At 32.9% G+C, this 24526-nt stretch overlaps 2 protein-coding genes across 2 annotated transcripts in view; one reads left to right on the plus strand and one right to left on the minus strand.

Moving 5' to 3' along the window:
* TSPAN19 (tetraspanin 19) overlaps window positions 1–5728 on the minus strand; it is an 88857-nt gene extending 83129 nt beyond the window's left edge. The window contains 1 exon segment of the mRNA XM_079143276.1: window positions 5596–5728. The gene's annotated coding sequence lies outside the window, so the exon portion shown is untranslated.
* The window catches only part of LRRIQ1 (leucine rich repeats and IQ motif containing 1), a 168201-nt gene continuing 149291 nt past the window's right edge, over window positions 5617–24526 (plus strand). The window contains 7 exon segments of the mRNA XM_079143272.1: window positions 5617–5797; window positions 10157–10307; window positions 12186–12297; window positions 15593–15684; window positions 16976–17093; window positions 18143–18366; window positions 22015–22089. Of these exon segments, the coding sequence (XP_078999398.1) occupies window positions 5691–5797; window positions 10157–10307; window positions 12186–12297; window positions 15593–15684; window positions 16976–17093; window positions 18143–18366; window positions 22015–22089 (879 nt within the window). The 5' untranslated portion in view covers window positions 5617–5690.

Genomic DNA, 24526 nt, shown 5'->3' on the forward strand with positions numbered 1-24526 from the left:
TTGAAATGATCTTTTGCTTCCTGTATTTGCTCTTTTAACTGTTGATTGGTGCAGTCATTTGATGCCTGCATTTCCTCTTTCATCTCTTCCTTCAATGCCTGCATTTGCCCTTTCATCTCCTCGTTTGCTTTCCTGATTGTTTTAATCATGTCCATTTTGAACTCCCTTTCTGACATTTCTTCTGCCATGCTGTCATTGGGTTTTATTGATATAGTATCTAGGTTTGTATGGGACATTTTTTTCCCTTGTTTTCTCATATTGTTCAGGTATCAGTGGATCGCTGAGATATTGCAGATTTCCTCTATTGACTTATAGTGTCCCTGAATATTTCTAGAATATCCCTCTTAGTCTTCAGTAGCCTGAAGTCTTGGAGGAACTTGATAATGCCATACTCCACAAGGAAGCTGCCTCTCTAGGGCGGTGGCCTTCAGGTGGGTTATATTCCCTGCTAGTGAGCAGAAGTGGCTCCACTTGTTGACTAATGGTCATCCAAAGGGGAACTAGGCTGCAGGCTTAGGCAAGGCCTCTTTGGGCCTGTGTCTCCAGTTTTGCTGTCCTTGTGGGAAAACCTCACCCAGCAGGGAAGACTCACGTGGTCGGGAGGTCTCGCTGGTCAGCTCCCCTCCTAGAGGTTCCCCTCAGTCTACAACTACCGCCTGGGCTGGGCAGCCTTCCTCTGCAATGTTCCCAGGGGCCCGGACCTACCTCCTGGGCCTGGGAGCCTCGCCCTGTACAGAAGAGTCTTCTCAGGCTGCCCCTCCTCAGAGAAGCTGCCTGCAGTCCTGGAACCTTCACTCCGCCCCTCAGCTTATCTTTGTGCAGCTGTACCACCAAGAAGCCGCCTAGGTCCTGGAACTGTGCTCTGCACCTAATCACCTGGCTGTGTAGTCCCTCCTCTGAGCAGCCACCTGGAGCCCAGTGCAGCTGCTCCGTGTCCACGCAACCTGCCACAAGCCTCCTCCTCTGGGTAGCCGCCCGAGTTCTGGTGCAGTCACTCCGAGTCCAAGTGACCCATCACGCACCTCTTCCTCCAGGAAGCCGCCCGGTGTTCCCTGGGATCGCTCCAAATCCAAGTGACCCACAGTGCTCCTCCTCCTCCTCAGGGCAGTCCCCCGGTGTTCCGGTGTTTTCGCTCTGAGTCCAAACAACTCACTGTCGCGCCTCCTCCTCTGAGCAGCCACCTGGAGTTCCAGTGGGTTGCTCCAAGTCCCAGCGTTGTGCTGAGCAACCCTCCTCTACCACTCTACAATGCTCCCAGTTGTCCGCGTTCACTGCTCCAGCAGGGGAGGGGTGTCTCATTGGGCAACTCTACTTCACCAAGTTCCCTGCATCCTGGGACTACTGCCCCATCCAGGACACCTCCCCAACGGGAGAGAGTCACCCGGCGGCTTTGAGTTGGTCCTAAGTCTCTCAATATCTCCTCTTCTTGAATCCTGAGTCCTGGAGCAACATGAAATGCAGCCACCCTCTAGTCTGCCATCTTGAAAAACCCAAGAATTTGGAATTTTAAAAGCATACTTTCACAAACTAAGAAGATAAAGTGTGATCTCATAGAAGTCAACAGAGGAGAAAATTTCTAGAATGTTGTTACATCATATAAAAATCAGTCAACATGGTAAGGAGGGTGTTCAAGTGTTTATAAAATTGCAGCTCAGGTCAGAGTCAGAACACAACAAACTGGGTACCTAAGCAATGAGCCAAGAAAGTTCATGGTGATGTTTATACAGCATGGTAAGAGATGGTCATGCACTGATCTTTTCAGTCACAAGTTCCACAATGCAAATAAAGATACACAAGTCTATGTGGTTCTTATTTAAATATTTGCAGTGCAGAAGGTCTACATTTGCTTTTGCTATAAAGCATTTGTTTTAAACTTAAGTAAAGTCTGGGTGTGATATTTCTTTTGTTCAGATCCTGACTAGTTAGTTAATTAAAGATCCATTAACAAAGATCATTTTTAACATGATAAATACCACAGGTATATAGACAACTTAGAACAACACATCTATTCCTAAGTGTTCCTTTTCACACATTCAGTGACTCTACTTGTTTGTCATTATTTATATGTTCCTTCTAAGCAGAGATGGGGGCATGGAAATGAGTAAGTCAGAGCATCTCAAAGAATTAAATATTAAAACTGTAGACAAATCTGAATTATGTGTTGGTATAGGGGACAGAGAAGTTTCACAGAGAAGACCAATAAGAGATGATCTTTGAAGGATGATCAACAAGGTTCTAGTCAGTCAAAAACAGGGTGGAGGTAGGAAGTATTAAAGGACAAAACTATGCTCACAGTTTTACAATGAGAAATGATGGGCATAGATCAGAGTAGTAAGGATGAGAGATAAGGATAGAGAAGTAGAATATTTAAATATTGTGATGAAGCACGCATGTTTTGGAAGTTTCCTTTTTCTTCTTTTTGTTAAGGCAACCGAAGCCCTAATTCTGGCACTAATGCAGAAACCAAATTAGGAAAGAAACACAACACAGGGAGATCATTTACAAAGCCAATGAGCTACTTCATAAGAGACGAAGTTGTTTGAATTGAAAAATGGTTATGGGGTGGAAAACAATACCAGGACATGAGATATTTAGTAGGAAGTGGAAATGCTAGTGTTGGGATGGTAGAAAGTATCAAAGATGTAAATTGGTCCCAAGTCTGCAGAGCCTAAATAATTAAACTTTTAACATTATTTTATATCATTCAATGTGTCATTTTTATTAATTCCCCTTATCACAATTTTATCAATTGGGAATAATTATGCTATTATCCCTAGTTTTGCCAATGATGAAAGAGAAACAGGAAGGTAAAATTGTCTATGGTTATCCAGTTAATAAGAGGCACAGATGAGATGCAAACCCAGAGGTATAAACTACTCTCTTGATAAGTTTCCCGAGTTCTAGTGTCATCATTTTCAAAAGCAGATTATAATAGTAATCACCTCAAAGGAATGTTGTGAAAATTAAATGAGTTTGTTTGCAAAGTACTTTGTCCAATGAATGGCTAAATGAATCTTATTACACCACGTCTTATAGACAAATTGAGATTTTACAAGGGAGTTGTACATGAGGGAGGAAAATGGGATGGACACTCTGGGAAAATGATTACTCCCATTTCCTGTGAAGTAGTAGGTCATGTCAGCTGCAAGGAAGAAACACAAAGACAGTGAAAGACTGTGAAGTGTCGGAGCTGTCTTTCAGTGGAACAAGAGAAGTGGAAGTTTAAAAATCCAATACTAAGAGCCACATGTTAGAAGTGTTATTACTCCACAACTACCCTGTCTCAAGAAAATGAATCAAAGAAATACTTACTTTACAGCTATTTTGAGCAGTTCAATGATATTCTGGGATAGTTAAATCACATGATTGCAATATCAAGAAAAAAGAGCTGTTGAAAAATGCTATTGAATTAAGATAGTTCCACCATTCAGTTACCATTTTCAAAACTATTATTCTTGTCAGATGACAGGAACAAACAGTTCTTTCTCATCCTTTCATTCTCTCAATAAACTTTATTATGTGCAATCTAAAGGAAATATGTGTTAGGTCAACAGGCTGTATATCAACCAGACCTGGGAATGAGTTTCAAAGTTGAAATGATATAAAATCACTTATTCAAAAGGAAAAAAGAAAAACTTCACTCAGGGTAACAGGTCATGGGCAAACTAACATACTCAATTTAAGACTATAATTTCTAGGAAGATTGTAATTAACCATATTTCTACCAAATACTACACTGTTGAAAAGCAACAGATTCAAGTTAAATTTGCTTATAATCTGTCATTCTTAGATAATTGCAGTTTTGTTTCTCTTTGATTAAATTATACAGCTTAGTTTTTTTTTTTCAAAGTAAAAATAAGAACATGAGATTATAAATATCCCTTACTATGGATTAATTTATCTTCAGAAGAACTTTCTATATTTTTATTATCAATTAGTTTGACAAAGTTAAATATTATTTTTAAAATCAGTTGATTCCTAAAGTTAATTATTTAAATTAATCTTTAAAACTGATTATTGGAGTATTTGGTATTTTTTAGGAAAAATCTGCATGATTTGATAATCACAAAATCAACATCAAGATTTTTACATGTGAACCTCAATACGATAGCTTAAGTATTTTGAATGAAAATTTTTAGTAATCTTTAAATCAGCAATAAAATTAAACTAAAAAATTTTAAAATAGCATTTGGGCATTGATTTCGATAATGAAAATACCTTAAATTTAGTTAGCTCTGAAGCCAAGTATTGTTTTTTCAATCCTTATTTTTCTTGAAAGAGGTACTAATGTGTGTTTTGAATTCAAAATGTTTACTAATTTCTCCATTTTATTAGTGTTATTGATACTGCCATTTAATGGTGACGAGTCCTGCTCCTTCTAATGTTGAAGTTTGAACACTGGAGAAGCACGCCAAGGTAAGCATATTAAGCAGGTTTTATTTAAAGGTAATATTACAGACTTCTCCTGGGAGGAAGAAGGGGGCCATGGCTGATGTTCTAAAGTCCCAAGAAGTGAGCGCACCTACATCTTTTATAGGTTAAGGTCTCTTTTGTTCTCCAGTTCTCTCACCCTATCTCTCCTTCCTGCCTAAGTGACTAGGCCTGGTTTTGCATTAAGTGAGAAGCCATGGGCAGGGGGAGGGCCAAGGTGATTCAGGCAGGTAAGGGCCCAGGGGGCATTAATTAACAGCTCCATGCTTGCAGTCCTTGATAAGGACAGGTAAATTTGGTAATCAGTGAGCTCTGGAGATCTTGACATTCCATTCGTCCAGGAGCAGTCTCCAACTTCCAGAGGCAGATGGTTTCATGGCTTCATTTCCTCGATTTGACCCGATCCCCTATTTCTACACTACCTGTCCTTAATTCTGGCTTCATTATGTTGGTGCAACTCAAGTTTATCGTTACCAGGAAATATAGTTTATTTTCTTTCAGAGGCTAAATGAAATATTTGCTTTCAACTTTCATATTGACATCTTTTACAAGTACGTTTAGCAACTTCCTCTTGAAACTTAATATCTTGTTAAAGGAACTTTAAAAAAGTAAAATCAGAAATTAATTAAAATACAGTTTCACATCTTATAAATTATATATTGCTCTACAAAAGAGACTGATGTATTTTTAAGTTAAAATTAAATGCGTGGCATATCCTTAGAACTTCAGATTTTACACTGAAACAGCAGGTTTCTGTCAATATTTTTACAGTAAACGAATTCTGGAAAAGAACTTTTCAAATTTCTCCCTCAACACAACTTTCCAATAGAGGTATTTGGTGGGCATTGATTGATTCTAACCCCCCCCCCCCAAAACAAAACAAAACAAAACAAAACAAAACAACCAAAACCTGTTGTCATGGAAGTCAAACAATTTATTGACTTCTCCTCCATAAGGCCAGGTCCCACAAATCACTATTCAGGATTAAGAGTTTGTGAAATGAACAATTGATACATAGGCAACTCAACATTCAGCAGATGTAATTAGGAATATAGATAGTTTAAGAAACAACGAAAGGCCAGGTTGTCGCTACTTGAATAACTACAGAAAAATATCATTTCTTCATTAAATAGTTTCCAAAACTATGAAAACATTAAAAGATACCTGGAAAGAGAAATTAAACTCCTCATCCAGCTACCGAGACGTAGAGCTCGGTCCAATTTAGAACGGAGGTTATTTGTCCTTCTGGGGCACCTGTAATGAAAAGCTGCTCCTCTTTGGGGATTGGCTGTTGCCGTGGTTACCATTTGTTTAGAGGATCTGGGCGCTGTCTTGCAAGCAAACCAAGGGATTTTGCTGCTGGTGGGTGAGCCAGACCCTTCAGTGGGGATTTGGGTTCGGGGAGGAGAGGGAGAGCTGTGGGAGCGCAGATCGAGCTGGACCACCTGCCGCCAGGGCTAGGCTTCCAGCAAAGGGAGAAACCGCGCGCCCAGGGGGCGGCTGCGCGAGTCCCCAGCCTTCAGGCTCCTTTCAGTTCTGGACATTTCGTGACTCTCTTAGAACTTTAAGGTCCAACCTGACCGCCCAGGGAGCCTTTGATGGTTACCCCCACTTCCCTCTCCCCACCTCCTCAAATATACCAACTGCCAGTTCTTTTCCTTTCCTTCCTCCTTCCCTCCCTCCCTTTTCCTTGCTTTCATTATTCCTCACACACATTTTTGTTACTTTATGAAGTAGATTTCCCTTCCTTTTCTTTAGGGATAGAAGAGTAGAGTTACTTAAGTTTTCTCACTTTCGACAGTTTCGCCAGCTCCAAGTGAATCATTATCAACTTGAAAGAGTTTATACCCTGGCCAGTTTACTATGGGGTTCATCTAAGGCAGGCAGTCTTGTTCCAGAAGGAAACCACTAGCTACAGAGGTGAGTGTTGCAGGAGTGAAAAGTAGCTAGTCCAAATTGAGAAGTGTTGTAGATGTAAAATACACACCGGATTTCAAAGAATTAGTGTGCAGAACAACAATGTAAAATTTAATTTTTATCTTAATAATTCATAACTTTTAGGGTCGAGGACTTAGCTTAGTGGTCGAGTGCTTGCCTCCCACGTTCATGGCCTTGGGTTCCAACAAGGTACCCCAATAATAATAGTAATAGTAGTGATGATGATAATAATAATAGTATTTTATATTAATTATGTATTTGTGTGTGTTTTGTTTTGGGTACTGGGGATTGAATTCAGGGGCATTTGAGCACTGAGCTACATACTCAATCCTATTTTGTATTTTCGTTAGAGACAGGGTCTCACTGAGTTGCTTAGTGCCTCGCTTGCTGAGTGCTCAGCCTTGCTGAGGCTGGCTTTGAGCTCAAGATCCTCCTGCCTCAGCCCCCCTAGTGGCTGAGATTATAGGAGTCCACCACTGTGTTGGCCTATTCATTATATTTTGAAATAATATTTGAATATATTGTTCAATAGGACATAGTAAAATTAATCCAATCTGTTTCTTTTTTAAACAGTTGCTTTGTAAAATGTAAACTTGCATTTGTCTTCAGATATAGAAACATTGGATGGGGCTTGTCTAAGGAACCAGTAAATAAGCAGAGGTGGAAATGTAAAGGATGTTATTCTTACCTTCACCCAACTTGCCTACCCTTCTTTCTATATAAAGTTTTATGTACCTGTGCATTCTAATTTATAAACACATTAACAAAATATAATTTTCCACTTAGCAAAGCTATTGAATTACTTTGAATTCAATTATTGGAATTGTTCTGTTTGCTGTTTTGCTGTGTTTTGAATGGAGGAGGTTGTGGGAAATTGAATGTTTTAAATGAGCTTTTAAAATTATAAAAGTAGTATATACTGACTTTTTTTTAAAAGTCAGTCAACAAGAAGGTATAAAATAAAAATTTAAAGTTCCCCAGTTTCTTCAAGAAGTTTCTGTTTCTAAAAACGTGTGTGTGTGTGTGTGTGTGTGTGTGTGTGTAGTTATCAAGAGGTTTTTCAGTGTCTTATTTTCCTTTTTTTAGTTAGTCCTTCTTGGATACTTTCTTATAAGGATAATAGTAATTGTACTCATTTTAAAAATAATTTGCATCATATTCTATGGATCCTTAACTTATGTAATTTTTCTTTGTGAGTACTTAGGATAGCTATAATTAAATTTCATTAATATAATTGTAGATTTACAGCTGAGTACAGAAATGCTGTAGTACACTTTGTGCAAAATCTCCCAATGGTAATATTTTGTTAATTATAGAGTAATATAACTAGAATGTTGACATTGATAAAATCTACTAATATTATTTGATTTTTCTCCATTTAATGTGTACTATGTTCTATACAATTTTAATCAGCTGAATAAATTCATTCATTGTAGTTTGCTGATTTTAAGTCCTTTGGGTATAAACTGAGGAGTGGGATAACTGGATCAAATGGTGCTTCCATTCTAAGTTTTCTGAGGAGTCTCCAAACTGCTTTCTACTTTGCAATCCCACCAGCAATGTATGAGTGTACCTTTTCCCCCACATCCTCACCAACATCTATTGTTGCTTGTATTCTTAATAGTTGCTGTTCTGACTGGAGTGAGATGAAATCTTAGAGTAGTTTTGATTTGCAATTTTCTAATTGCTGCAGATATTGAACATTTTTTCATGTATTTGTTGATTGATTTGTATTTCTTCTTCCATGAAATGTTTTCTGTTCCTTAGCCCATTTATCGATTGGGTTATTTGTTTATTTGCTGTTAAGTTTTTTGAGTTCTTTACATATCCTGGAGATTAATGCTCTGAGGTACATATGGTAAATATTTTCTCCCATTCTGTAGGATCTCTCTTCACATTATTGATTGAATTCTTTGCTGAGAAGAAACTTTTTAGTTTGTTACTATTTACTGATTCTTGATTCACAATAGCCTAAAAAATACTTGGAATCAATGTAACAAAAGAGGTGAAAGACCTCTACAATGAAGATTACAGAACACTAAAGAAAGAAATTGAAAAAGACCTTAGAAGATGGAAAGATCTCCCATGCTCTTGGGTAGGCAGATTTAACGTTGTCAAAATGGTCATACCACCAAAAGTGTTGTACATATTCAATGCAATTTCTATTAAAATTCCAATGACATTCTTCTTAGAACTAGAAAAAAAACAATCATGAAATTCATTTGGAAAAATAAGAGACCCAGAATAGCAAAGCAATCCTTAGCAAGAAGAGTGAAGCAGGAGGTATCACAATACCAGACCTTAAACTATACTACAGAGCATGGTATTGGCACCAAAACAGACATGTAGACCAGTGGTACAGCATAGAAGACACAGAGACAAACCCACATAAATAGTTATCTCATATTAGACAAAAGTGCCAAAAATATTCATTGGGGAAAATTTAGCCCCTTCAGCAAATGGTGCTGGGAAAACTGGCAATCTATTTGTAGCAAAATAAAATTAAACCTCTATCTCTCATCCTGCACAAAACTCAACTCAAAGTGGATCAAAGACTTAGGCACTAGAACAGAGACGCTGTGCCTAATAGAAGATACTTTTCAAACTTTTTGACTAAAACCTACAGTAAATAAAATTATATTAACAAAACATTTATTTTTTATTGTAAACAAAAGGGATATATGTGGTTTCTCTGTTTGTACATGGAGTAAAGGCATACCATTTGTGTAATCATAAATTTACATAGGGTAATATTGTTTGATTTGTTCTGTTATTTTTTCCCTTCCTCCCCACCCCTCCCACCCTCTTTTCCCGCTATACAATCCTTCCTCCATTCTTGCCCCCCTTCCACCCCCCCATTATGTGTCATCATCCACTTATCAGTAAGATCATTCATCCTTTGGTTTTTTGAGATTGGCTTATCTCACTCACTTAGCATGATATTCTCCAATTTCATCCATTTGCCTGCAAATGCCATAATTTTTTAAGTAACCTCTTCAAACCTTAGTTTTCTCATATATACAAGGACTGTAATGGTCTTTATCCTGTTAAATTTTTCTAATGATCATCATTTCCATAAGTATCTTCTAATGCCTGGCTTGTTACAAATACTCTATATATGGAAATATATGGATGGTGGTGAACTTGATAATGATGTGAAGATATGCTGTAATGCATTTTTGTGCCTATATCCATTACAAGCATTAACTATTTAAATAAAATCAACACTTAGATTATTTAATAATTCATAAAAATTTAGGTTATATGTATAATATTTAGATTGCCATGTATTATCTATCATTATGTGTCATGTTAGCAAAAGCTGTGGCTATCTGTGGCAGAATTACCAGTATTCTCAATGAATACAAATAACCGTGTTTTTTCCCATACTTAGATTATTCTTTTCTAATATTTGAATCTCTAAATATTAAAGCTATTCAATGACATTGTTATTAATTGGGCCCATGTGGAATTTTACTTTGAAATCTCTTGATTTTGGAAGGTAAACCAGTTCATTCCATATATTTTTTTTATCTTAAAGAAACAGAATAATAATATTAGACTTGAATATTTTGTAGTCAAATATGTTTTTGAAAAAATAAGTGAATGAAGAAATAAAAAATATTCTTTAACATATGGTGCAACCATAATGAGGTGTGATGAAAGTTTGTTAAATTAAAATAGGTTAGCAAGGAACATGTTGGAAAAATATGACAAATTGAAGAACCCACAGTTTTTAGAGATATAACAGCCTTTTCATTTTTATTTTCTGTTTTTTAATATGAAGAGAGATGGAAGATAGTGATGATGCTGATGCAGAACTCAAAGAAGAGATAGAAGCTGAATTGGATAAAATCAGTATTTCCTCCTTGGAACAAGATGAGGTTGAGACTGATTCAAAATCAGAAATCCAAAGTGAAGATAGTGATGCTGGAAGTGTTAAGTATTGCATTTTTAAGCCTTTTAACACAAACTCTTTTCAGGAGAAATATTACTTTTCTCAGTATATTTTGTATACATATCTCATTTTTTTAGCTTGGGATCTCTTTTATGTTTTGTAGTTAGACATGAGCATTTTAATTAGATTAAATTATAAGACAATCTTTAGACCTATATAAATGTTTTTATCTTTTAATTTCTGTATTTTCTCCAATGATAATTTGCTTATAAAATTCATTCATGGATCCACTCTTTTGCATTAAAATCCTTAGTCTAATCAGAGTTTATTTTCAGGGATGTTATGAACATATTCCTACTGTTCCTTGTCTTCTCAATTGGTTTATCATGTATCTTTTGCTATATTTAGTACTTATACACATGATTTATCAAAAGCTATCTGTTTTTTCCATTATTTTGTCTATTTTTGTCCTGTAGTATTTTTATATTTTAAACTATTTAATGAATCAAATTCCTTTCAATGTTTGGCTTTTTCAAAAATTTCTCAACTGTTTTATTTAAACTCATGTTGTAAAATTTCAAAACAATATTTCTACTATGATTTTTAATTAGAATTGCCCTAAATTTACCTATGACTTTTAGAAAATTTAATTTTTTACATCATTCTGTCTTTTTATACATTTGACTTAAATGAGACAAAAAATGCTAAAATTCTTTATTTGGGTATGAAATCCAAGAGAATAATGGATTCTGCTTCATTATATCTTCATATATAAAGGCAGAAGAATAAAGCTTTAAAGCTCTTTTTTTTTAACTTCAGATGCCTCACTATTATTTCTATACTTTAGAATAAATATCACTAGGAGAAGAAATCACTAAGGGATTACAAATTACTTTTGGCAGGACATAATGACTTGTCTACAATCTAGGTATCTTAAACAAGAAATAGAAAACTCAGTTTAGGACAGAGGATAGAAGAGTAGAGTTGGTACTTTTATTAGTACTGACTTATTTTACAGCCTAGAATTTTGTTTGTTTTTCTGAAACACTAAGGGAAAAAGCACCATTTTTCACTTTGTCTTTGATATCCCTTCTCAAAATAAACACTGAATTCTATTAGTAAACAGAAAAAGAGCTGATTGAAAATCTTACTTAATACAGGGAAACCCAGTATGGCAGAAAATATTTTCATTAGATGAAATTAGTGTATATAATGTTCTTCTGTATCAGAAACATCTATATTGATTCATCCAAATTGTATTTGGGGCCATCAATGAAGTTTTATAGTCATATAGATATGTATTTCTAGTTTCCAGATTATTATTAAAATTACCCCTGATATGTTAAATATTTGCTGTTATTATGCATATTTCTTTGTATTATATTTTTTAACTTGCTATGGTATTTATGGAAGAACTGCATTTTTACATTTTTTAAATTAATATCAATATATTTAGCTAATTAGAAAATTTGCAAATAGATTTACATAGGCCCTATTGATAGACATTCTGTAGTAGTTCATGAATTTGACTAACTTTGTGTTTACTAGTCACAGAATAAATCTTGGAAAGTACTAAATACTTATATAAGTTATTGGTTCTTATATTTGTTTCCTATATAGATTATGGGAAAAAAAACTTTAATTTTCATTAATATTTGATAAAATTTATTTGACATTGGGATTAATTTAAAATATAGACAATAATTAAGGACACTTAATAAAAAGCTTCTAATAAAGTTAATTAAAATTATATGTTAATAGCTTTTGTTTCCTTAGAGTCTTATAGAAAATAAAATAAAAGCAAATTTTAGCAAAATATTTGTAGGAAATGTACTTTTTATGGAGTTGTTTTACCTCCTTTACACATTTTGTTCAAATTTTTTGGAGAGGAAAATTGGATGTGTAATTCTTATTTTAGGGCTTAGAAGAATTACCAGAGTCAGTTCTTCACTGCATCAACATTATAAAGAACAAGAGTAAAACTGTTGAAGAGCTCATTCTTCAGGATTTAGAAGATATTGATGTTTTAAGTAAGTATAGCTTTCATTTGATTGGTAGATATGTTTTCAGTAAGTTTGGATAACATAATTTAGCAAACTAAATTGTTTAAAGTTCTTATCTTGTGCCATGTACATGAATATGCCTTTATTGCTAATATAGTATCTATAATTCGATGGACTACCAGATTTAGTATATACTTTTTTTCTTACTATCTTTGTTATATCTCTAGTAAATACTGACTGCTAATAGTTTTGTTTCCCCAGTTCTTTTTTTCTTTCCCCCCCTTTTGGTACCAGGGATTGAATCCAGAGTCACTTAATCATTGAGCCACATCCCTGGTCCTTTTTATATTTTAATTTGAGACAGGGTCTTGCTAAATTGCTAAATTACAGAGGCTAGCTTTGAATTTATGATCCTCCTGCCTCAGTCTTCTGAAACATTGGGATTAGAGTTGTATGCCATGATGCCCATTCTTGTTTCCCCAGTTTTAATTATTACCAGTTTTCTATTACTTTATATTAAAGTAAAGAAAATTGAATATGGAACTATTTTTAAAGTATCAATGTACCCACCTTTTTGGAGGGAAATAATCCTTTGTATTCAAAAGCCTAACAAGCTTTATTTGCTTGAAATGAGCAATTTTACTTCATAGAATTATTCTAATAATTGAATGATAAAAAATTTAACTAGAATTAATCACTTCTTGTCTTATCATGAAAAATGAAGACAAACTAATTGTTCATCAGGACCTTGGTTTGTCTGATAATACATGTATTAAAAAAGAGGACATGGAAAAAAATTTAACTATCTAAAAATGTTCACGTTATGTTATTAAAAACTTATAAAGTCAATTTATTTTATGAAAATGTTATACATTATAATACGGATATTAATACATATCCGTTCAAAAAATATTACTGTTATAACAGGATCTATTGTAGCCACTGAGAATACAGCAGTGAACAAAACAAACAAAAGTCTTACTCTTTGTTCTAATGTTTCAGTGTAGGGAGACAAACAATAAGCAATTAGTAATATTGCAATAGTGATAATTGCCATGAAAGAAGAAATTCAATGTAATGGGCCAGAGACTGGAAGTTGCTATTTTAAATAAGGTAGTTAGAGGAGTCTCTCTGACACATTGATATTTGATCAATGTTTTAGTCAGCTTTTTCCCTGTGACCAAAGGACCTGACAAGAACAATTAGTGGAGGAAAAGTATATTTATGGGCTCACGGTTTCAGAGGTCTCAGTCCATAGGTGGTCGACTCCATTCCTTAACGTTTGAGATGAGGCAGAACATCATGGCAAAAGAGTGTGGCTAAGGAGAGCCACTGGGAGCATGACACCAGGAAACAAAGAGAGAAAGTTCTCCTCATGGAGGAAATATAAACCCAAAAAGCACATCCCCAATTACCCTCCTCCTCTAGTCACACCCTACCTGTCTACTGTATCACTCAGTGAATCCCTTTCAGGGGATTAAAGTGCTAATTGGGTTAAACTTCTTATAACCCGATTATTTTATCTTTAAACTTTCCTGAATTGTCTCATACATGAACTTTTGGGGGATACCTGATATCTGTACCATAATAGGCAGTGACCTTAATGAATGAAAATGTGACCCAATGTGTGTATCTAGAAAGCCAGTATTCTCAAAAGAGAGAAGGCACACTGAGTAGAATTAGTATATTTGAAGAATAACAACTAATCCTTTGTGTTTGTGTCTCAGAAAACAAAGGATCAATACCTACCAGGCTCTTACAAATCATCATTTGGACTTTGAGTTTTATTCTTAGTATATAAAGGATTTTGAATAGGCAGAGTATCTGACTTATATTTTGAGATAATCATTCTTCTAATTATGTAGAAAGGACACATCAAGGTAACCATATTACAATAAGACTTGGAATTATATGGTTAGAAATGAATGGATTGAGTAGAAATGAGGGAAAATGGTCATGTTCTGGAAACCATTTTTAAGGATATGGTAAAAAAGGATTTATTAATGGATTAATACAAAAAGAACAGACATGGTGGATTCGTGATTTTTGTAGGAGTACCATTATGAATAGATATGTAAAATTTACTATGGTTGAATTATGAGGGATTATAATGGTTTTGTTTATTTTTACTAAGGTTTATGTAATGAAAATATATTACAAATATATTGACAACTATATAATCAAATTGTAAAAATTCAAAGAACATAATTGTAGAAAATTAGTTACATGAGGAAGATAAAGCTATGCTTATAACAGTGGATTAAGAAGATGATGAGAAGTTTTCATGTGCAACTCTATTAAAAGAGGTTTGATAATATCAGTGAATAACCTGAGGAAATTTGAATTATCAGAACTGGAAAATTTTAAAACATGAATAAATCAATTGTACAGCAAGAAGGGAGAAAGGAATTTCTTTTTCAGTGTCATTGAACTAGGAAAAATTTTGCAACTGACTCTTACACAGCAAGAAGCAAAACATTTGCATATTATATAATAATTTATTTTAAAAAGCTATATGTTTTCAATTAAAGCTGTATAAATATAGCATACAAAATAAATTGGAGGCTAATTTCATTTATGAATAAAGATGTATTCACTGGAGATATATCTATGAGTAGAAACCTAGCTACAAAGGAATCTGGATAATGTTATGTTCTTCTTTTCAGTGTCTCACACAAGAAGACATGTCAGACACATTGTGAATTGATATTGATGGAGAAAATGTGTATGACCAAATAGGTGTGAATAGTTGGTTAACTAGAAGAATGGGAGCATTACCATGAAACACACATTAATTGAATAAAGGGAAAAGAAATGTAACATCTCAGCAGATAATAAAAAATAAAATTCAATAAAATTTTATAAAATAAGGAATAAGTTTCAACTTCATTCATTATACTAATTATAGTATAATTAATATTTTTCTTAAAGTAATTTCATTATCTTGTGCAAGATTATATTGCTAGTTTGTGGTAGGTAGAACTGAACCTTTGTTGATTTCTAATCAAGTGCCATTGCAATGGCATGATTCTAAATTCATAGAAAATAAACCCCATTCTAAAATATAAAAAAGTTAAGAGTACTTTAGAAATTTTTTGCTTTTACTTTTAAAATAAATACAACAAATTTCCTCTCTTCTTTATTCATTTTTCTGTTCTACTGAGTTCCTATTGCTAATCAAGAAATTACTCTGATAAAAATTGAAATTAAAGGATAATGAAAGGGTTTAAGATTTTGGCATGTTGTACTCTAATATGTGAAATTACATTTACAAACTACTGTAAACTTTTTACAAAATATTATAATATTTTTCCTTTTTTAGATTGGAATTATGGAACAGTTTCTAATAATCATATGCATCTAAGGATTGGATTATTAACTGAATATGAAGAAAATCCAGAACAACTAATGAAGGTAAATGTTCAACATTTGACAGAAAGTACTCAATATTACAATTAGAAATTTGTCTTTTAAACTTACATAGGTTGAAAGTTCATTGATTTTAAGTTCACTGATTTAAAATGTCATTATTTTAAGGAAATCATTTTTTATTTTATGATTTCCTTTTGGATAGCATACAAAATCTAATGAATTTCAGTCTTTGAGAACATTAAAAATAATGATTTGAGCCATCAGTATTTGGAAATTTAACATTCATATAGATAAACAGGATTCATGATATATTTTTCCTAAATGTTCTGAGGAAAACGAGTATACTCATGTTTACTACCTTTCTTAAGAATTTACTGTGTTGCAGCAAAGACCTTAAATACTGCATAGAAACTTTGACTGTAGAAGATTTTACATTAGTTTTTAAAAGCAGATAAAAGAAAGAATTCTTAAAAATAAGATTAAAGGGGAGTATAGCATCTTATTAGGTTAAAAACCTATAAATATATTGAAGAGAGTCTCTTCTATAGATTTATATGTTGGATTCAATTCACTCTCATTTTCCATCTCTTTTATCTAATTCTGTTTCTACTCCTTAAGATGTTAATATAATTTAAAAATATTGTCTCTTACTATTTTTTGTGGTACTATAAATTAGAATATTTATTTTAAATTATCATACTGCTAATTCATTGGAGTAAATATCTTCTATCTTTCAAACTAGAATATTGTAGGAATATAATTAAGGAAAATTATAGATCAAAATGATCACTTATGCATAATTCAGGTTAAAATAGAGCATTTTTAGTTCTCTTTTGTCATATTGAATACATTAATAATTTGTATGAAGGAACAATCACTACAGGTAAGAAAACTAGAAATGCATTAGGAAAATAGTTAATAGTAGAAACATTTTGAAATAATTATCAAACATATTAACTGAATATTATAGATTAATATCAAAAACTAATTGGGGGCTGAGGTTGTAGCTCAGTGGTTGAGCCTAGCACGTATAAGGCACTAGGTTTGATCCACATAAAAATAATTAAACAAAGATATATGTCCATCTACAACCAAAAAAAAAAAAAAAAAACTGAATAGGGTTTGAAAAAACATTGAGAGGATAAAATATATTCTGCATGAGAAAATATTTTTATTCATAAGGAAAATAATTATCAATGTACTAAAGATTTGTATTTTAGAGAGGTTTTTAGAAAGTAAAATTCTGTATTTATATATGTTTAATTCATTATTGAAATCATAGTTTTACTCTATTTTGGTTTTCTTTAGTCATTGGTACTCCTTTATCTCTTAGATATTAACTGAAATAGAAAAAGAAGAATTTATGAGAAGTGAAGCCCATTGTGTGAGTCCTGATTTGGTTCCGGAGCCTGATCCTTGTGACTTGCCTATGGATGAACATGCTTTACCAGGTGTGCTCAATGATATTTTTGACAATTTTATATGATTGATCATAGTTATCTGAAAAATATCAGACAGTTTTCTTTTTTATGGAATATTTTAAGGTAGGTACTTTGACTTCTTTATTGACTGCAATGGAATGCTCCTGGTATTGGTCAGGATTCTCTAGAGGAACAGAATCAACAGGAAGCATGATTATAAATAGGGAATTTATTAGATTGACTTACAGAACCAGAAGCTGTATAGTCCACAGTGGCCGTCTGCTGCTGGAGAGCTGGAAAAAACCAGCAGCTGCGCAGTGGCCGACTCAGAAGTCCCAGAACAAGAAAGATAACAGTGCTACCCTAGTCCAAGACCAAGGCTTCCGGAAACTAGGTAGAAAATCACTGGCAGAGCCCACTTTGGAAGAGTGAGGAAGCAAGAGTCGGATATCCTCAGATGATAGAAGCAGCAATCAAGAACCCATTCAAGAAGAGCTGAGCTTGCATCTGCATCTGCTTCCTTGTTCTTCCAGCTTTTATTCCATCCTATTGGGCGGTGCTTAGGGAGGGTTCCACTTCAGTTCCTATCCCACATTCCAATCATTCCTAGACACGCCCTCATTGACACACCCAGAAGCTTCTTAATCATTAGCATCTCTTTATCCAATTAAATCAGCAATTCAAATGAACCATTACATTCATTTATATTAAAAAATGTCTTTTCTTTTTGCATATTGTCACTTTTTCTTTTTGATGTTATTCATTCACTTCAAAATTACTTTTTTTTTTTTTGCTACCAGAGATTGAACCCAGAGGCCCTTAACCACTGTGCCACATCTCCATTAGTTTTGGAGACAGGATCTTGCTAACTTGCTTAGGGCTTCACTAAGTTGCCAAGGCTGACCTTGAGTTTATGATTCTCCTGCTTCAGCCTCCTGGGTTTGCTGGGATTATAGGCATGTGCTACAGCACTCAGCTGAAATTACTTTTATTTGTTAAATTAATTCACTTTGGACTTTTTAAGAATTATTTTAAAGAATTATTTTAAGAATTATTGTTATTACTCTTTATGACTGCAGATGATGCTGATATAAATTTTGGATATTTTGAAGTTGAGGAAAGATGTAGACAGTCTTTTGAAGCCTGGCAAGACAAACAAAAAGAACTAGAAGATAAAGAGAAAGAAACTCTCAAAGCTCAGAGGGATAGAGAAGAAAAGCAATTTCAAGAGGAGGAAGAAAAGAGACATTGCTGGATGAAACAATTTGAAGTTGAAAAGAACAAATTAGAGAATATACAGAAGGTACATTTTGTTTTTTATTTTTCATGTAGCTATTTTTTAAATGTAGTTACCTCTGAAGAATATTGCTGTTTGGATTACAATGTGGATTGAGATTTATTCTATGGATTTTAATTGCCCCTGATAATGGAAGCAAATGACTGTTAATTAATGGTATTTAACATGGGCTACTTGATTAGATTGCACTGGAATTTCAGATATTGGTTTGGATCTTAGGGACCCTGGAATATATGAAGTTTCAAAGATCATCCTATAGTGTCTGAAATTTATAATATAAACTTGATTTTTACATATCATTATAATTTTAGGAAAGGATAGCAATTTTCTTAATTATGCAGTGCTTTTGCTATGTGATCTGGCTTGATATATTATGTAAAATATATTTGGTAGAAGTAGTCCATCCATTTAGGTGACATTCTGTGTCCTGATAATTGAGCTAATTCCTTGGAATTTGTTTTTATTTCTGTTGTGTGTGTTCAAACTGTCTGAGGTCCACACGGTCAAGTCTTTGTAGAGAATATTGAGAAACTGAGAATTTTAGAATCCTACTGGCAGGTCATAAAGATCTTAGAGTGTCTAGATAACAAGCAGGACCGACCATGTCTTGTCTTTATTACCAAAGTTTATATATGTATTACCCAGAACTTCCTAGTTTTGATTGTTCCATATAGAGAAATTTGCATGTGATTATGTAGGTAAATCAGGGTATTCTCACCCTCCATGTTGAGTACATTTTATTTTTTGTTTATATATAAAATAAATTAAATACTCTCACAATATTATAGAGCAGTTTTATAATATTTTAGAACTTTTTTCTAATAGTAATGTCTAACTTTTCTTTAGTTATAGTTTCCTTCCCACAGACCACACACACAAAAAGGGCATTTCTAAAATCAGAAACTCCTTTTTAAAATTCCAGAGAAGGATTGAATATAATGTAACTTATGAGAACTGTATTTTCTGGCTTGTTCTGAAATACATAAATACAATTGAGTGTTAGTAGTATTTTCAAATTTAGAAAACATCTGATTTTTTTTTAATTCAATTTAGTGAAGTTGTTTTTATTTGCATTGTAATAAAAATTTACTGACTTCCTTAAGGGCAAAGTATTCAGCTATGTGCTTAAATGATACCAAAGAAATCCCCACTATCAAAAAATTGTAACTCACTCTTCAAAACTAATCTGCATTTATCATAAAATTATGATTTAAGAAAATGTGATGAGTAGATTTAATGAATTACTGTTACACTTTATTATGCCTTAGAACTTAAAAATTTTTCCAGTTAGACTATTCCACAATATTATGATGTATTCTAAACACATAATTTACTTCCTTCCCAGTATTTCTTTCCTGTGCCTTTTGTAAGTTTTCTCTTCCATACCCAAAACGGTTGTCATAAATTTCTTAGTGGTTTCATCCTACCCTTCCTCTCTCATTGTTAGCAAATGATCACATTATGTTTTTGTATCAATCACAGACTGCTTTTATCTAATTCAGCATTTACTTAACCTCAACATCTATGCTCATCCTCTTTTTTTTTTTTGCCTGCTTACTCCCTGTAAGAAAACTTCCTTTTTTCTGCCAAAGGTTATCTTTTCTCCTTAGCTTTATATTCTGCCATTTTCAACTTACCCTTGCTTGTTTTCTATACACTTAAATACCTGTCAGTTTCCTCCTGTCTTATTCTTTATCAACATGCTCAGTTTTCTCCCATTAAGAACAAAAGAAAATCATGTGGTAACCTTTGTTTTTTCTCATTTTAGATGCTCTTTAGATTTACTTGTAGACAAGCTTCTTAAAGAATAATTATTTCTGTTATGTTCATTACCTTATCCCTCATCTTACCTTAAATCTGCTAGGGTTCTTGTATAATCACCACATTGAACAAGATTGCTCTTCAAAAAGGAAGTCCATAATCTCTAAACACTATATTCCCTGACTTTTTCTTGGTTCTTAATGGCCTTGGAAGCATTTTATGCCAGCAAAATTTTGAGTTTTGACCATTTTCCCTCCTCTTGACTTATAATGGGAATCTCGTTGGTTGTCTTTATTCTCTTCTTACATGTTTAGTACTTTCTCCTCCATGTCCATTTCAGACTTATTATTCTTTTTTTTTTTTTTGCTTTTTTCTTATTTTATGGGTGCATTATATTTGTACACAATAGTGGAATTCATTGTTGTGTATTCATATATGCAGACTATATAATAGAATGTGACCATTATTAGACTTATTTTTCTCTCTCTGTCTGTGTTTGGTACTACCAAGGATTCTACCCTTTGCCTTTTTTAAAAGGTTTTATTACTCCATATAATTTTTTGGTAACCTCATCCATAGCTATGACTGTTCAGAACCAAATCTGTCTTTATAACAAAATAAAGTACACTATGTAATTCTCCTACACTTTATATGTCTAAGACTAAATGTATTATTTTTTTTTTCTGAATCGTGTTCCTCCCCTGGTACTCTTAAATTCAGTAAGCAAAACTGTTATCAAGCTAATGAACAAAAAGAAAGAGAGAGAGAAAGATTCATTTTCTTACCATTTACCTCACTTTTTATTGCTTTTTTTCCTCTAATAGTTGTTTCATCATCTTCTCATAAATACACCTTACTGCTACTTTCAGGTAACTCAACCTTTCTTAGTATTCAGCCTAGAATGTAGACTATGTGATTGTTTTGGTTTTATGCACAGTGTTGCTACTTTTAAGAATTTTATTTCCCCACTTATATGCCATCAAAAGGCACCACATGTTGAATAAGATAGGTCCAAAGAAATTTTCCCACTTCCTTTGTATCTATTCAGTTAGTGGTTTCTGGCAGTTTCACATTTGCATGATCTTATCTACAGAGGTTTTCACTGATTCTCACATGGACATCTTCAATACTGTCCACACTGATTTTAGTATCCCTCTGGTTCTTTCCCAAATTCTATTTAAAATAAACTTAAGATTTTCCTGAAAATAGAGCTGTATGCATTTCCTTTATTTGAAATACTTAATAGATTCTGAAAATATCTACTCCCTCTCTTGAAAACCTAGTCATTTCAAGTATAAAGTTCTGCATAAAACTTTTCACAATCCAGTAGTTATGACAAGCATTCCTACAGTGACTCTTTGTAGTTCTCTTGTGATAAACTAATTCTGCTAAATGGGGTAATGTGTAAACTTATGGCAGTGTTCCCATATTAAAAACTGAGTTTTTTGATGAAAGATGCTGTTTTATACTGATTACTTTTATTCTGAAGAGTCTTAAGTAAACATATCCTAATAAAACTTATTGAAGGCAAACTGTTATTGATTTATTATATGAATTAAATGGTTATACTATACAGTGAAAAAACAATTATAATGTAAAACCCAGTTTACAATGTTATTATTTGTAATTTTTGCAATACCAAACAGTATATCTAGCTAACATATTTCACTATGTGAGCAAACATTCAGGAAACTAAAACAGCTTTCCCAGGTTGTAAGCATATATATGTCTTCAAAATGGAAACCTTAGGTATCATTTATCTGATGCTCTGCTTGGTGAGTTGTCATCTTTAATCACTGTGTACAAATATAAGTTGTGAGAATCATATATAATGATTATAATAGTCTTAGATATGTATGTGAATAAAATAAGATTTTTATATTATTTGTTCAGCAAGAACAGGACAAGATGAATGAGGAGATTCATGAAGAAGAGAAAATGTGGAAAGAAAAATTTAAACAGCATGAGGTATTTGTTGTTTTTAATCTCAATACATTATTCTTTCTCCATTTGAAATAAATTATTATGCTTGAAATTGGCATGTTAAGATAATATTGCCTAGCTGATGTAGAATTTATTGCAGCATTAAAAAATTCTCAGAAGCTCTCTCTGAAATGAAATGTTCTGAAAATAATAACTCATTCAGTGTGGTGTCTTTATAAAACTGTAATTCTAAAATTTCATTTAAGGTTTAAGGAAAGATACTATTACAAGCATTACATTATGTTTAAAGATGCTTATGAAAAGTTACTGTTTCTTGGTCACAGTTGAATTTAAATAATCCATTTGAATTTAAGATGATTCTGATGATAATAAATGTATTAATTTTAGTTTTTATTTACTCCACAGTTTTTATATAAAATTATTTTAGGTAATTACATATATTAAATAAAGTCTCCTATGATACTATTATCCAGCCAAATATTATTACCTTTCTTTGTATTTCTTTCAAATCTTTTTTGGTATTTACATACTTCTGAAAAAGTAAGTTTCTACTGTAGATATTTAAATCAAAAATTTATTATGCGTGTGAAAAGATAGGTTCATGTGTATGCTGAGAAAAATGAAGGAGAATAATAGCCGCCTATACAAAATCCAAATATTAGCTATAGTGGAGTCACTAAATTATGTGTAGCTATCATCCAGTAACAAAAATGTTAGAAAGGTGATGTTTAATATTTTAGTGAATTAAAATGTATAAATAGATATCAAGTATATGCTCTAGAGTTTACAAATTCAATATAAAAATTAAAAATTCATGGGATGAGTTGGACATAGCAAATGTGAGTATTGGTAAAACAGAAGAGAGTTTAATAGAAAATATTCAAATTAATGTACAAAGAAGACAAAAAAAGGGAAAAAACAAAGATCATAAGAACATGATACATAGTGAAAATTATAAAATTTATCTGATAATCTTGAAAGAAGAAGATAGAATGGAGCAGAAGCAATGGGTAAGGATATAATGGTTGAAAAGAGTTCAAATTGTTTAAAAAACCAACCTGAACATTCAGAGATGACTAATAATTTCCAAATAAGATAGTTACAAGAAAGTACACTGGGAATTTAACAGTTACTGAATGAAATTCAAGACACAGGAAAAAATATAATCTTAGGAACATCTAGAGGAAGAAACCGCACTACCTAAAAAATTTTAACAATAAAAATAATAGTTGAATTTGCAAGTAGAATGATAGAAGGGAGAAGACAATGGGACAGAAAATGCAAGTGCTGAATGTTAGTGGCTTCTTTTTTCTTTAGTATTTTTTGAAATCCTGAGTCTTCTCCTAATTTATGGAACTCCTTTTACTTTTCCTAGAGTATATGCTAAGTAGTTGTCAAAATATTTTTGAATGGTTAATTTCACAGTCTTTGCAGTTAAAAATATATTTATTGATTTTGCATTCAAAACTGAATGATTAGTTTATTGCTATTTACTTTCAATGATTTAAGGATGTAGCTCTTTGCATATTTATTTTTGCCAGTTGTAAATTTGATGGTTATTCCTTACATTCTTTTGAAGCTTTAGGATTTGCACTTTATACATTCATCTGCACGTATGTCCTAGTTTTCTATTATGTGTCAGGCACTTCTCTAAGTGCTTGCAATATAATAGTGAATAAAACAGAACATAATATCTGCTTAAATGGAGTGGAGCTCTTATTCCTTTGGGTACTGAAATATTACTACCACATATCTAAATTTGTTGCATGTTTGTTGTGAGTGAGAGTTAAATAAACTCAGCTCTTTGCCCTATGGCATTTTTTTTTTTTTTTTTTTCTCACTGACTTATTATTCTGAAACTACTTTTGGTTAGCTCCTTCTGTTTTTTTTTTTTTTTTTTTTTTTTTTTTCTCCTATCTGGCATACATTTCATGTCTTTGTTGAAAATACTTAATACTTAATTCTGAAGTTTGTCATTAGGTAATCAGACATTCTGCCATTCTACTTTCTGCCATTCTACTTGGATTTTTTTTTGTTGTTGTTCGAGTTAGTCCTATTTTTTATTTGAACACTTGCATTTTGTGTTTCTATAGGTTTTTTTAATTACTCTTTCTGAAAAGTCATCTACATTTAAGGTTTTACCTAGGTTAATGGTCTTCTTTACTCAGAAATTGGTTCTTTCTGTTTATTAAATGCATTCTCACAATCCTTGTTAGTTTCCCTTAAATATTGATGAATGCTGTTGACTGGTTTTGCTTTTGTTTTAGGATTCTAGTGATAATGATATTTTCTTTCCTAACTCCAAATTATCTCATTTTATGTATTTATCAACTTTCTTAAGAGTTGAGAAGGGATGAAATGTGTAAATAGGTTGATTCTTCATATTGCTTACATGTATGGGCTGCTTGGTCTTCTTAGTATCCTAAGTCTCACTGAGATTCTATGCTGCGTAGTCCAGTGT

This window comes from Sciurus vulgaris (genome assembly GCF_902686455.1).
Source record: "Sciurus vulgaris genome assembly, chromosome: 5".
Lineage (NCBI taxonomy): Eukaryota > Metazoa > Chordata > Mammalia > Rodentia > Sciuridae > Sciurus > Sciurus vulgaris.